This window comes from Aythya marila (genome assembly GCF_965140915.1).
Source record: "Aythya marila genome assembly, chromosome: Z".
Lineage (NCBI taxonomy): Eukaryota > Metazoa > Chordata > Aves > Anseriformes > Anatidae > Aythya > Aythya marila.
The window spans coordinates 8,253,022-8,269,081 of NC_139080.1; the positions used below are offsets into that span (position 1 = coordinate 8,253,022).

Consider the following 16,060-nt stretch of genomic DNA (forward strand, 5'->3'; position numbering starts at 1 on the left):
CACCCCGCTCCAAACACACCCTTAATTCCTTTAAGTGCTCAAAAGTTAGATCTGGAAGGGAAGTTTTGTCTTCTCTGTCCTCCTTTTGAATCTCAAATCATGTCTTATTCTAAGGGGAAAAATAATCTATTTCTTTGGCTGTGCTTGCTTAGACAATACAGGAGAAGGAACTTCATGGTATTGTCTTAAGAGCTGAACAACATTTAAGTACCCAAAACATGCAGAGCTGAGAGATGTAAGTAAAGCAAAAGATTAAGCCTCATCACTGTTGTATTTCCTAATATTTAGCATAACAGATCTGCTCTACACTATTCCAGTGTGCATTATTAAGTATACAATTCTGCACGTTGTATTTTACTTCAGATATTAATTTGCTTAAAAGTCCCTGAATAGACATTCACCTGAGATGTGCTGGGCAATTGGGTAAATAGTTTTGTTTTTAAAATGTCCCTAAACACAAATTTACACAATACAATCTGTTTATAAGAACTCCAACAGGCCACTGTAGCCTAACAGATAATAATATAGCTCAAATATAGTATTCATATTGCAGGAACTTCTAAATCACTTATTTTAATGGCTAAAAGAAACTTCATTCCAAGACAATGCATTCAGCTAGCATTAAAGCTCTGATTTAAAACTGTAACAAGAAAACACAGGCTTAATGCTGAAATCCCAGACTATCACTCAATCCCTTAATTTACCTAACTGTTCTTAAATTCACTTTGTAGATGCCCAAAGTGAAGAATGTTACAGGAGAATTATCTGTTTCCATGGTGAGCAGAACAACCTTTGCCTGTGTCTTTTTAAGTGCTTGATTATCTGCAGTGTTATAGGACATACTGTGCCAAACTCGACGGTACAACTGTTTCTACATGGGGAGAGCCTGACAGTTGTACCAGGGTTATAATCAAATTAAATGGTCTTTCACAATGCACAATTTACAACGCTTTTTTATTTTAAAGCGTAACTTCATATTTTGATTTAGAACAGCTTCATTTTTGTTGTGCAACACAATCCATGTTTTGCTGAAATCATTACCTGATGATACCTAAGGTAAAATCTAGTTTATACAAAAACTTTTCATTACTAAATGGAAGCATACAAATGCTGCTACTTCCCCGCTCCATCTCCCTTCCAGCTCACAGACAAAAAAAAGCAGAACCTTGCTTCTAGGCAAACAACGGTTATGAAGAAGACATCCCTGGTCACCAAAAAGGCAATATTTTAGGTAGTCAGAGGGCCGATGCTTTAAGAGTAAGGAACAGAACTTACTCTTCCGAGTCTGAATCTTGCCTGTGATTGTTTTCCAAATATATCAGCTTTGATCTAGATAAACAAGCACATGGAGTAAAAAAGCTTTCCAGACCTGCTGTGAACATAATTCCAAGGGGCTCATGCAGGTGTAGACACTTGGCTTAACAACACTGGATAACCAAACATGTAATGCTTGGCTGCATTATGAAAAACAGCCATAGGCAAGCATAAAAGCGTGATGGGCAAACAAATTCACTATTAGACTAGCTCAGGATGCCAGAAAAAGAAGCATTTTTCTTTCAGAGATAGCACTGAGATGACCTTGTGCACATTCATTCTGAAAGTCTGGTCCTTCTACAGGTGTAGCACTAAGAATCTCAAAGCACACACCTTTTCCTTCTCAGGACACGCTTCTTGTCCCAGAGGTGATTCACGGAGAGAGAAAAAGTAGCACTGCTGCGATTCCTCCTGACGCAGGAGGTAGCTGTAACACATGCTGAAGCCTCCATTGAGCCCTGCCAAGAAAGGCTATCAAGCCAACACATCTTCTACCTGCCATGCCTGCTTATCCAGCCAGCCCTCCCAGAAGCTGAGTGAGCACCCTAAAGCCTTGTGCTGGCAGGGAGCTTCTGTCACTTTCCAACACCTTCTCCCTGGCAGGCTTTCCATTGCTGCTACTGCCGAGTGCCAGGGCTTGTGCTAGTTAAAGCTGGCACAAACATGAGTTGAATCTAGTCCTATAAATTTAAATAGTCAAAAGTAATTAGATTTACATGTACTGCCGAATAAATAAATTTGTTCTTAGGCTTGGGCTTTGTGCTGCAAGTTTCCGTCCCATGCCAACTGTTGTGGTTAAGCTGTTAACCCCCCCCCCCATCACAGATTATAACGAACATGCTGACAAACCCTAACTTTAGTGGCACAAAAGCAGCAATAATTCTCAATATTGATTAATTTAGTTAGTTAAACCTGCAGTCTAAGCTTATAACCATTCAGTGATAAATTGAGACTGACCTGCTGCTCAAGCAGGTTTTTTGATGAAGGATAGGATCAGCTTTAGGTCTCCACAGAAATACTTGTCCATTTACCATTTTCAATTAGAGAAGGCCATGAGTAAGGGAAAGCAAAACATGGCTGCTTAAGCTGGTCAATTATACTTACAGCACCAACAGAGAGAAAGCAAGTCAGTGAGAGCGGAAGAGAACACCCCAGAAATACAGGATTTTTCAGAATTTGCCATCAACTGGTGAAATAAAACTTTAAAGATGACAGCTAATCAGACTTGTTACTGATCACTTTATCTGATATGATTTCTAACAGCATATTTCAACAATTATTTTACTCCCCTCTGTGGAAAAGAATGGACCATCAATCCTCTTGAATAAAATTCCTTTTTCTGAGCAGTTGTTGTATGATGTGAATAATTATATCTACTCCTCAGTGCTTGAATAGAATCTTAACTTACCGCTATTAGGTGGTATCAAGCAGTATCTTTACACAGTCCTTATCTGATACTACTGCCTTGCAAAGGTAACCCTTGCTTCTAAGAGAAATGCTGAGGCTGTCTTGTAGTTTCTGTTTGCTTAAACATACAGTTACTTGTGGGAAACAGAGCCCAATCTATCTCACTTCTTAAGTCCTCCCAGAATTATCATCTTTTCCTTCAGAACAACAACAAAAAAAGTGTTTCCATAGCAAGTAAGTACAAATTTGTCAATATTGATAGTGATTTTTCACCTATTATATATCGCAAGTTCTCTCAGAAGATAGAAATAAACTGCCAGCTGCTGCCAAGAATACAGGGATGATATCAAGCATACATTTTCCTAGTCCACTGGGCCAAGAAAAGATTAAATCTGACTCAAGCCCTCTCATTCTCCAGGAAACATTTAACTCTTCTTATGAACGGTTGTACAGTCTTGTCATTCCACTGCACAAAGTCATCTAACTAATGGTGTAAAATATAGCAAATTCATACTTTAATCTGCATTTACTCAGTTGCTTAACTAAAGATTTTATTACAATAAAATATGGGATATGATAAAGAAAAGCAAGAATTGTATGCTGTTCTTCTAGGCACTTACCACTAGAATTGTAATCCTGCCCAAAGAAGGCAAGTTGTTTTTAGACTCTTAAGTGTAACAACAATGCTGCTTTCTGTTTCTTCATTGGAGCAGAAGTCATAATGCTGCTTTTCCAGCACATTTAGTGCAGATATATAGCATAATCAGGAATTGCTGACTTAATGTGATTTTGTTGCTTGTCATTAAACATAAAATAACTCTGGTACAAAACATTTTAAAAGAAATGCCATTTGATAAAATATAGGGGGGTGGACAGGGGGGGAATGGAGTACAGGGGGATTAAAATCTTCAAGTGGATTTAAAGCCTAACATGGGTTAACACCATCCATTCAAATTATTTATAAATGTATTTAATGTGTCAGGACTTGGAACATAAAATACTTTCTATTCAAAATCTAAGTAAAATTAAGATGTTAGAACTTGGCATATTCCCGCTTTTCTTATTCTAACAAGCAATTTAAGGCTTACTATAAATGTCAAAAGGATATGGCAGTTTTTAGCTTATATTATCCATCTTGTGCTAACATGAAATATCATAGAAATTCAGCCACTTCCCTGCATCTAGGAGAATTTGATATTTGGGTTTGCAGAATCTTAAACCAGAGATTAACCAGAATCTTACCGTGAAGTGTCATGCTCGATTGGTGATGTGGCTGTGGTTACAAGCTCTTTGCCTCTGCCTATCAGTCCAGGAGACAAGGCTGCATCCCTCCTAGGTCCTGAAGTTGTCCCTGTGAAACGAAGTGAAGACAAGTCAGATATTAGAGGCTAGTAAATTTGAGGCAGCTATTTCGTGATTCTGCATTATTACAGAACACCAAGACTAAAAGTAGCAATGTTTTTTGGAGTGCTTTATATACAGTTAAGTGGCAATCAAATGTCAAATCAATTATCAGTTGACAGTACTGTGTATAGCATGCATTTCAGGATCATGTATAATCAGATCTATGGAATAAGACATATAGCCTTCATCTTAATGTCCAAAGCTTGACAGACTTACACTGTAGACCACTTTCCTAGTGGTGAGGCAAAACCAGGATCCACAGGATGCAACTTGTTTCACAGACACAGTTCTTGTGACCTTTTATAATGTTTTCTTCTCCTTTTTTCTACGTGTAACTATCACTTTTTTTGCTTTCAGTAAAATAGGACTGCTAGTCCATTCTTTCCTTTTACCCCCCCCCCCAAATTCTCAAATTATAAAATATGGTTCAACAAGGACAAGTTAAAGGCCCTGCACCTGAGTTGGGGCAATCCCAAGCACAAATAGAGGCTGTGTGGAGATGGATTGAGAGCAGCCCTAAGAAGAAGGACTTGGGAGTGTTGGTTGATAAGAAGCTTGACATGAGCCAGCAATTTCTGCAGCCAAGAAAGCCAACCGTGTCCTGGGCTGCACCAACACAGCATGGGCAGCAGGGAAGGGAGGGGGTTGTCCCGCTCTGCTCTGCTCTTGTGAGACCCCACCTGGAGCCCTGCACCCAGCTCTGGGGCCCCCAGCACAAGGACATGGAGCTGTTGGAGCAGATCCAGAGGAGGCCACAAGGATGATCAGAGGGCCGGAGCACCTCTCCAAGAAAGAAAGGCTGTCGTAGTTGCAGTTTTTCAGCGTGGAGAGGAGAAGGCTCTGGGGAGACCTTACAATTACCTGAAGGGGCCTACAAGAAAGCTGGAGGGGGAATTTTTACAAAGGTGCATAGTGATAGGACAAAGGGTAATTGCTTTAAACTAAAAGAGGGTAAATTTAGATTAGATATTAAGAAAAAATTAATTGCTATGAAGGTGGTGAGGCCCTGGCATGGGCTGCCTCGAGGAGCTCTGGATGCCCTGTCCCTGGCAGTGCTCAAGGCCAGGCTGCGTGGGGCCTTGGGCAGCCTGGGCTAGTGGGACTGCCACCCATGGAAGTGGGTGGGACTGGGTGAGTTTTGAGGTTTCTTCAAATCCAAACCATCCTGTGATTCTATTAACTATTGACTTCATCAATATATTGACTGCATTTTTGCTGTTACAGCCCAGTGTGAGGTTTGACTGCTCTGTCACACAAGCATACTGCTGACTTGTTTTTAACTTGCTGTTCACCAAGAGCCTCAGCTCTCTTCTGTCAAAACTGCTTTCTAGACTGGCAGCACCCAGTCGGTCCTGCTGCATGGGGTCAGTCCAAACCAGTTGCAGGAACTGTCATTTTCCCTTTGCTGAACCTCAACAGGCTTTTGTCAAACCAATTCTCCAGCCTGTTAAGGTCTGTTGAATACTGGGCCCCACCTTCAGCATATTGACTTCTTCCCCAGTTGGTGGTGTGGGCAAATTTGCTGAAGGTGCCTCCTGTCCCACTGTTGTGATTGTTAACGCTAGACAGCATCAGCCCTGATATAAGCCACTGCAGGATTTCACTAGCTACTGTCTGCCAGATGGACTGAATACAACCCACTGAGGCTGGAGATCCAGACGATTTTTTACCCATCTTCCACCTTGTACCCATCTACCTAAGAACTAGGTTTTAGAGGTACGATTTAGTTAGGCACTTTGCCTCCAAGTAGTCAGTACTAAGTGGAATATGCAAGTTACGGGTAACATGATCTAGTACATAAAAGACTGTGGGGGTTTTATGTGTTTATTTATTTTTTTAATCTATCCTAACTAGCACTGTCCAACCAACATCACTTAACTAAACAGTAAATATGGGGAAAACTACAAGTCTCAGCAAAAATTAAAGTCAAAACAGTATTTAGCTCTTTAAGTAATTCTGTCATGCATAAATATTTCTCAGCTCTGTGAACAGCAACTTTATCTACCATTCATGCTGAAATATGAAGCAATACATCAAGGTTGGAACTCCAGCTCCAGTGCAAATTTACAGACATCCAAGAGATTAAGATTATTTAAAATACTGCATTGATTTAAGATGTATACAAATATATGCATACGATCTAGTAGAACCACATGCTTTAATGTATATTCTAGGAAGGGTAACAAAGACGTGGGTTCTTACTGCCCTGCTACAATGCACTGTGCTTCAGTACTACGTAGTTAAAAAAACTTGCCCAACAAACAGTTAATTTTCAGTGAAGGAACTCTTAGAAATATCATGGGGATATATGTTGATTGTGTGTCCCTGGTAACTTGATAGAGTGCCAATCCACAATGAGAAGAGTGGGTATGCATATAAAGACTGGAAGCTTCTTGCTTAGAGTTTTGGCTTCATGACTGAAAAAAGAGATATTTAGAAATCATTTCATGTGACAGTGGAATGAGGCAGCTGGATCTTAAGAAACTAATACTGAAGTAATAAAAACCTGGCGAGCATAGGAGAATATATTCAATTCCTAGTATGAGAAAAGGCTGGCACATTGTCAACATGCTACATTCAAAGCAAAGTAGATCTATTTCTCCAAAAAAGAAAATATATGGACTCAGAAGTGGCCAATACACCCTCGAGGGGACTGTTCAAAGACTCACGTTTGAAAATATTACCAGGGCCAGAAATGGAAAACAAGAAAAGGAACTAAGAATATATTGAGGCTGTTAGGCTGCACAGAGCTAAACAGAGGTAGCAAGAAATCCTGAATAAGTGCATATAGAAACAAAAAATGTTTTAAAATACATCTTGAAAAAGGCATAGAAGTCTACAGAGGGAAAAGAAACACCAAAGAGAAAGCAGGTCTATTAATACACAAAGAAGATTAAATCAGTAATGATCCTGAAATGGTCAAGCTACTAATAATTGTAAAATATCGTGTAAGAAAAAAAAAAAAAAAAAAAAAAAAAAAAGATAAGGAATATTGGCAAATACTGCCTGCATAAAGCTGATGAAAAGGAATTATCGGGGGGGAAAAGTTACAAAATCCTTAGTCTGAAGGATATATATTTCATGGCTAAAGGGAATTAGTTAATGAATTTATGAAGTGACTGGTAATTATTTATGAAAAGTCATAGAGAACTGGGGTGATGCAAATGACAGCAAATTAATTAGATTTCCAGGTGTTGTAAGACAGTATGAGACTGGAGAAGTTGCAGATGACCTAGAGAAGCAAGAACATGAAAAAAGAATAGACACATTCACCCTGGAAAAAGAAAGCTCATATATGGTGTGAATAATCTAAATCCTGATACCAATGAAAAGAGAGAACCAGGAGTAGAAAAGAATAGCAAAATATAAACTAGATATAAGCTTGAAAGGCAAGCTACCCCCAAAGCAATTATAGATGTCTTCTAAATGGTAAAGTTAAGAATACTGTTTTCAATTTTCTTAACTTGGTATACGAATGATATGAAGACGCTTTTGAGAAAATTTAAATAGCTGTATATTTCTGCTTGAGAAGCAGACAACTAGAACATGAAGAAAATTGGAAATACAGCAGTCAACTTTTTTGAAAGTGTGAGTACTAAGAATGAAGAAAAACTGTTGAGTCTAGTTCAAGCAGTAATGGAATGAAAGCAAGCAAGGGAAAATCTAGGTTGATAAACTTGAAAGAAATGTTTATGAATTGAATAATAGTAATATTCATAACGCTTAACATTCACATAGTACTTCACAGCTTCAAAGCGCTTCACTAATATTAACTAATTGCTCTATTCAATTGTAGGGAAGAGTCTTCCCTCAAGGGAAGAAGTTCCAGATCTTGAATCCCTAAGAAGCTACATTAGAAAACCTACCAAAAACAAACACTATAGAGAAAAATCAGCCCCTGGAAAAGTACAGATTCTGTGAGCTAAAATATTATTTCTTTCTCTGCCTTTTTCTTTTACATATAGAAAGGAAAGCTATGCGTGCTATACAGTATCACGCAGATGCTACATCCCCCAAAGAGATACAAATGGAAAAAAAGAGTTCTTTGTTTCACTGCAAAGAGATTTTTAGGAAGGGGGTAAAGAGGAAGAGTTTAAAAAAAAATGTACGAAGATGAACTGCCCAATATTGCAGAATATAATGAATACAATCTGGTTTAGTTTCCCAGCCCAAAAGCAAAATTTTCCAGGGCAGAAAGAGAAACACACATTTCTGTACTCCAGTGCTTTTTAACTAGACAAGTTGTTAGATTTTAGTACAAATTGACATAGCTGCTGGTGACACCAATAAAAACAATTTACTGCTGAAAAGATCTAAGACTTGAGGATTGCTTCGTCTGCTTAAAGTTTTGCTGGTAAAACTAAAAAAGTTTGGATACAAGACACAAACACTTGCTAAAGCAGAAGAATAAAAATAAAGGAGCAAACAGAAATAGGAGACAAAAAGCAACAGTGAAAGAATAAATACTGATTGCCTAAGCAGGGCTGGTTCAGTAAGCTTATACCTTGAAAAGAGCACAGAAGTGCTCCTTTCCCTCCACCAGGTGATGGGACCAGGTTAACAATGCTGTTCTCAGCATTACTAAACATTTGTAGTGAAAAAGGAAAACTGGGTTAAGAAACTACCCCTTCCAAACTCAAACTCTCGCAGTAAGCAAGCAGTGCTGTGGGCAGTAAAGCCTTTCACCATGCCATGAGAATTGTTTACTGACTAGTTGATTTGTCTCCTCAAAACAAAACTGAAGATGACAAAGTAGTGAAAAAGGACAACATCAAACTCCAATACAAATGTGTATGCTTATGCTGCTGTGGAGGGACCCTATCATGAGTTGCATGGTACCCTGAGACACCCACTGTTCCCAGAGTTATGCAGAAATTATATTATATTGCAACAGAGCCCAAAGATCCACATCAGACCTGGCACTGCACTAAGACATGCTTGGAGATAGTCCCCGTCCTCAAGCATTTACAATTTAAATCATCGAGGTAGATCAAGGCATGAAAAAATATCTCTGTAGCAAAAAGTATCTCTGTAGTCAAACCTCTGTCTGTTAGTGTAGTGGGTTTACATGGCAAGGTTTTGGTAGCAGGGAGCCATAGGGGTGGTTTCTGTGAGAAAGATCTAGAAGCTGCCCCGTGTTTGGGAAGGGCCCCATTGTTTTCCAGAGCTGAGCCAATAAGCGATGTTGTTTTGCGCCTCTGTGAGAGCATATTTAAGACGGGAAAAAACGCTGCGCCACACAGCAGCTGGGAGAGTGAAGGGAGTGAGGAACAGCCTTTCAGGTGCCAAGGTCAGTGTAGAAGGAGGGGGAGAGGTGCTCCAGGCGCCGGAGCAGAAGTCCCCTGCGGCCTGTGGTGAGGACCGTGGTGAAGCAGGCTGTGCCCCTGCAGCCCATGGAGTACCACGGTGGAGCAGGGTTCCACGCTGCAGCCCGTGGAGGAGACCACGGTGGAGCAGGTGGCCCTGCACCGACGGAGGCTGCCGCCTGTGGAAGACCCCTGCCGGAGCAGATACCGGGCCGGACCCGTAGCCCGTGGAGAGGAGCCCACGCAGGAGCAGGTGACCTGGCAGAAGCTGCTGCCCGTAGGGGAGCCAGGTTGGAGTAGTTTTCTCCTGAGGGATGGACCCCGTGGTACGGACCCATATCTGGAGCAGTTCTGAAAGAGCTGCTGCCTGTGGGAAGCCCACGCCGGATCAGTTCATCAAGGACTGCATCCCGTGGGTGGGACCCCACAGCACAGGGGACGAGAGTGACCGAGAAGGAGCGGCAGAGAAGAAGTGCTGTAGACTGACCATAACCCCCATTCCCCGTTCCCCTGCGCCGCTCGGGGAGAGGAGGTGGAAAAGGGTGGATGGGGGGGGGAAGGTGCTTTTGGTTTTTTTTTTCCTTTGTTTTCTCACTTCTCTCGCTTGTTAGTTGTAGGCAATAAATCTTACTATCTCCTTATGCTGAGTCTGTTTTGCCCGTTACAATAATTATTGCGTGATTTTCTCGTCCTTATCTCAATCCTTGAGCCCTTTTCACATATTTTCTCCCCATTCCTCTTTGAGGAGGGGGAGTGAGAGAGCAGCTGTGGTGGAGCTCGGCTGCCCACTTGAGCAGAACCACGACAGTTAGGAAGTTCTCAGCAGACATGCTTCTGTGTATAGGATCCACCCCTGCTGTCTTCTGACCAAATCGCTGTGTGAAAGTAGCCGGCTGACAACTACCATCAAGTTTCATGTCTCAGGATGTCATCTGGTTGACTTTGTGCCCCTTCTGCATAAGATGGCTTAGCTAGAGCTCTGTAACTGGTTTCTAATGATGCAGCAGGTACTGACCACTGTTCCAGGCTTTCTGGCTCCATACTCTGAGGCAGTCAGGCAAATGCCACATTTTTTAAGAATTCACCATAAAAACACTGTTGATATCTCTCATTTTATTTTGGTAGATGCTATGTATTTACTTCCTAATAAAAGAATAAACTGTGAAGCTGAAATCCCAGTTCAGCAGCAGATGGTAAGATCTAGCAGAAGTAGGGACAGGAACACCTAAGTCCAGAGCTAACTAGAATTAAGAAACATTGTACCCTGGTGATCCCCAGAGATGAAAAAAACACTGTACAAGTGTGTGTGTGTGTGTGTGTGTGTGTGTGTGTGTATGCTTGTTAAAGGAGTCCAAACATATAACAGAGGGAAGCCAATTAAAAAGGTACTAAATACAGAAGACTTCAACTTCAGTGATTAGTGCTAGGTAATTTGCCTTGTGATAAACAAGCCATTCAAATCAGTAATAGACCTGAGGTTGTTCCACAGCTTGAAAGCATTTCTCTGAACTTTATCTGGTATCACAGCAAGTACCAATGTTTATAAGCTAAATTTTGCCACGCAGCTCTGTATCTTCAAAGCTAGCAATCCCAAAAAGTGTTTGCAAAAGACACCAACCATTTTTGGACATTATGCTGACCACTGCACTCACTAAATCAGCATAGGTGCAGTTCAGTTGAATGTGCAATAGCCAGGTGCAGCTCGTCACTTCTAAGTGCTAAAAATGAAATGAGTGAATGAAGGAGAGGCCAGGTTGGATTTTTTTCCCCCCAAATCTATGGAAAATAAATTACTTTTTTGGGACTACCCCTATCCAAGGAACAAAACCCATCATCCAACTGTGAAAAATCTCAATTTCATCACTACAGTATTGAGAAGGAGGGGGGAGAAGGAAGAGGAAAAGAGAAGAAAAAAATAATGATAGCTGAAAAAAACATAAAAGAAAACCATCAGTGAAAATTGCCCCTGAAACTTTGCAGAATTGTAACGGCTTTCTCTTGCTTAAATTGATTGGTGTAGCAATGTTATAAAATGACTATTAGGATTCATTGTGCACAACAGAAAGTGTGAAATGTCAGCAGACTATACAGCAAAAGTAATGGGTCCTGAACCCCTGTTAGTCAAAAATGATTTTCTTTCAAATTAGAAATTGATTTTTTTGGACACAAGCCCTTAACAGGCTTCCAACTTTTGTAGCTGCGCCTTGGAAGAGATTAACCTCAGCCACTGTTTGGGTCCAGGCTGATGATACCCTTTTGAAAGTTTCTTCACAGGGACTGCTTTTTAATGTTGGTACGGTCTTAACCAATAACACAAGTTATTTGTTCCTTTGAGAACTGCACCACATTTCTTCTCATTTTGCCATTTTCTTTATTTTTATGCTGACATATACAGCAAACCGGCTGACAAGTTAAAAAAAAAAAAAAAAACAAAAAAACACAACCAGCTCATAATTGAACCAAGGATTATGTTCAAGGCTCGGCAGTGAAACATCCAAGCTGCTTTTGTTCCCAGCCCTTTCTCTTCCTAAGAAAGGACGCTTTCTCTGCTCCTTAAGTGGAGGTACTAAGCTAAGAGCAGGATAGATTCTAGCAGTACAGACAACCCTGTGTGGCAAAATACCAGGTTGTAATGGTGAAGCCATTACTTGGGGAGGAAAAGAATGTGAAGAAGATTACATTTCAAGAACAAGTCCCACTGTACTTATTCTCTGCTTGCTGGGAAAGGAAGAAGAATTGTTGAAACAGCTTTTTGAGATTAAAGGGCTATTTTTTCCTGTTCTATCAGGAACACCAACCAAGAAGATCACTTGTTATTTACAAGGTTTTCTATGTTTTTACTTTAAACGTAGGTAGCTTCTCTTAGGTTGTTTTAAGCAACTTGCAATCCTCTCTCTTTAATTGCGTATTTTGCTGATCCACTCTTGAACACATATAATCTCTAAATGACATCAGCACACTCGTAGACCTGCAATACAACATGCCTCCCCTTACCTTTCTTTGACTTGCTGCCTTCCTTCTTGGTTTTCATCAGAAGGGCTCGCCCATCTTCCATATGTGCACCAAAACCAGCCATTTTCTTCCCTGAACTGCTCCCACCACTGCTCCGTGATGTTCTGGAGGCTTTGCTCACTGGTGGTGTCCTGGGATAATAATCTTCACGTTTCGATACTGGCACACTAGGAAGAAAGAAAGGTGACACTGTTACATATCAACGTCTTTAACACTACATGCAGCCCTCTGCCTCCCCAGAAGCATAACCATCGTGGTGCTGGTTGAGCTCCTGCTGAATCCATTTACAATGTCTGAAAGCAGGGGCCTAAGGGTTGAAGGGTCACCAACCTACTTCAACTTCCACAGGAGTCTTTGGTTATCAGCAGCTGGCTGCACTCTGACAATTATATTTGGAGTTTTTCAGTATTTGGAACATTCCCTAATGCATTAGGTCCTGGATTTTCTGAGTGGTTAGAACAGGACAAGTGGGATGAAGGTTCAGAAAGGACTTTGCCCAGCAGGGTTCAGCAAGGTTGGAAGAAAACAAGTAACTTAAAAATGTTCACTTTGCTAGAAAAAAAATGAGAGACAGAAGAATCTGAGTGGAGAGAAACAGTCATGGTTTGCAAAAGGGAAGCAGATGGTACAGTGGTTAAAGAAAAAAAGAAAAAAAAAAAGTAAGAGTAAGAAACGAGAAAGCTAACAAGAAAAGCAATGAGCAGTATGGTCCAGGAAGGACTCCTGCACAAGATCCTAAATACTCCACAGATAGAGCCAGGATGCACATTTGGTGACATGGAGCAAGCATGATTTCAGTTTCTGCAGACACATGCAAAAAAAAAAACCTTCTGAGAAGACAGGAGGTTATTGAGACCATCTTTCTCTTGGTAAAGTCAAAAGACTGCTTTCAAATTCTGCTCTCAGGAAGAAGACTACTGCTTTAAATGAGGATTCCCAAAATCTATACGTCATTAGCCCCATGACTATTACACAGTTTAAAAAAAAAAAGTAATTAAAATATTAAAGAAAAAAAAAGGATTATCCACATGAAGGAATACAGTTCATCCCAAGATTATACTGCTCTGTTTGCAAGTATGGGAGTGACACACAGCTTTCCTAAATTAACAGAAGATTATACAAATCTTTTTCCCATTTAAGTACCAATTTTGAAAGGATAACTCTAAGACTGCTACTAAGTTTGTATCATTTGGGTTACAGTTTTATGGGTGGATGATTCACAAAAATATTTTACATAAAAGCTTACATTACAGAAGTTACTGTATATCAGAGAAAAAAAAAAAAAAAAAAAAAAAACAGGTATCTTTTTTTCCCATCAGAAAATGATAGCTAAATTAAAAGTTTCAAATCCATGTGCTGTAAAAGTCATTGTTTAATAAGGCCCACTGCGCTGGTTTGACAATTAGTATTACTCCTGTATTATTAATGCAGAACATTATATAATGGCTCATGACCCATAATAACTGGCTGAAGTGTAGGATAAAATTTCTCCGAATAACCTCCGTTTACGTTAGGGTTTCAAACCACATGATGACTTAGTAATATTGCAAAATGTTTTTAAAATTTATGGTGACTCTAAAATTCTCTGATATCATTAACCTACTAATTCCTGCAACCCAGAGTGTAGCCAGAGGTGGGTTTGGACCCTAATAAATGTTTAAAGAGGTTTAAAGGTGTAATAGTTGACCAGATTTCTCTGATAATACAGTACTTGATTTTTTATTTGTCTGTTCCTGAATGATTAACAGCATTTAAAAACACTAAGGTCGTCATTATTTGGATGCTTTCTGAGTTTTTAAAGTACATTTAATTACCACCTACAGATCTTCTGTGAAGACAGTGACCTTAGTCGTGTAGATGAGGAAGCGATTACTCCGCTGGTTGACTGCCATAACATTTACATGGTGCGGTCACCTCTAAAATATCAGGTTCTGGTTGAAATAATGCTACGGCAGAGAGAACTCAAACAGAAACAGACACCAAGAGGAAGTTACAGACGCTAATTCATGGGGAAATAACAAAAGCAAGTATATTTGCATTTACAGCTCACTAAACAATGCATCAGAGCCTCGTTCTTTGGTATTTAATCAGAGAAGACTTGCTAAAAAGTTTTGTTCAAGTAAGGATGTAGTCAAACTTTAAAATGACAAGTACTTAGTCTGAGAGGTGCGCACACCAAGGAGTGAAAGGGATAATGCAGAGAGATACAAAAAAAAAAGTCTAAAATTAACAACACACTGAAATTAAACAAAGAAAACGTACGGAAAAAATCTGTTTCAGAAAAAAGTTGCTCAATCAGCTATGGAATAATTAAAAACTGAATGATGTGACTAGCTGGGAAGTTTAAAACTAACATAAGGTCCAAAGGCATCAGTTATGTACAGACACAAAGATTAAGTGACAGGTCCTTCTCTATCTTCAAATCCAGCAATCCATCATATCATCCAAATGCAGGCTGGCTAGTAGGACTTCCTTAGGGCACTCTGTTATCTGATGAATTTTCATAGCATTCCCTGAAACTACACAGCAGAGAAGACTGCCTAAATAAAGACCTTACTAACCCACCTAACCTAAGGCAGGAGCTATAAAGCAGCATCACCAGAAAAGACGTGAGCCTCAGCATTACTGTCTCCTTATGAATACTGAAGTACATCAACAAAGGAGAACACACCTTAAACATTTTTTCATTTTGCCAGTGCGTCATATCGCGATATTCCTGCTGAGCGTGAATGGCAAATTTTAAATGTCATTCAGGACCCATTGAATATTGCTAGTATTTGCATTCCTTAAAAAGTAGAAAAACATTAACCTTTTGTTTTATTGAATTAAAATGCCATGGAAATGCTGATGTAGTCTTCAGAGACTGAAATACTTTTACAAAGAAGAATAGCTGTCATTTATTAGACACAAAGAACAATTACTTGATAGGATGCTTTCTGACAAAAAGCAGATTGGTATTCTCATCATAGAAAAGGCATTGTAAAAAAACCCAGCACAGACCTCTGAGACTTGAATAATTTAAAGCTGCATTTGGTGCAATTTGAATTTTTCTTTAGGGAGGCAAAGTTAAATACCTTTAATTTGTTCTAATTATTTCAAATTTGCAAGTTAATTATGGCTGATCATTAAATAACAAAAAGGACTATCGTCTCCATAGAGTTTTACCTCCTACCCTCTGCATTACTTAAGCTAGATTTTAGTATGCATGAATTAACTTTCTAAATAATCACACGGTTTGACTAAATGGCTCAGTAAAATGAGCTCTGATCCTCAGAATAAGCATTAATGGACATTAGAAAGGCTATTGGGACCCATGTTACTTACATTATAAGTATTTTTAATGGGGTCTTATTTACTAATCTTTATGTACTGTTCAAGTTAGGGCACCATATAGATACATTATTCTGCTTTAATAGAGGAAAGTCAGTTCTTCAAGATACTAAAACAAATGTCCATTTAGAGCCAACTAAATTCATTTTTTAAATTAATGCAGGAAAACTCTGATAGAATTTAACTTGTTTTAGCTGCTCATCCTGATGAATCAATCCAACATAATGGTAGCCTTGGTCTGCGAATGGAGTTTTACAGATCTATTGAATTGCTAAGCAACTGAAGCA

General features: G+C 39.6%; 1 protein-coding gene across 1 annotated transcript in view; it reads right to left on the minus strand.

Annotated features, from left to right (window-relative positions):
* Positions 1-16,060, minus strand: part of KIAA1328 — a 172,203-nt gene that overhangs the window by 26,330 nt on the left and 129,813 nt on the right. The window contains exons 9-10 of the mRNA XM_082782847.1: positions 12,426-12,610; positions 3,964-4,072 (exon numbers count right to left, since the gene is read on the minus strand). Coding sequence (XP_082638973.1) covers positions 3,964-4,072; positions 12,426-12,610 — 294 coding nt within the window. The remainder of the gene's footprint in view (positions 1-3,963; positions 4,073-12,425; positions 12,611-16,060) is intronic.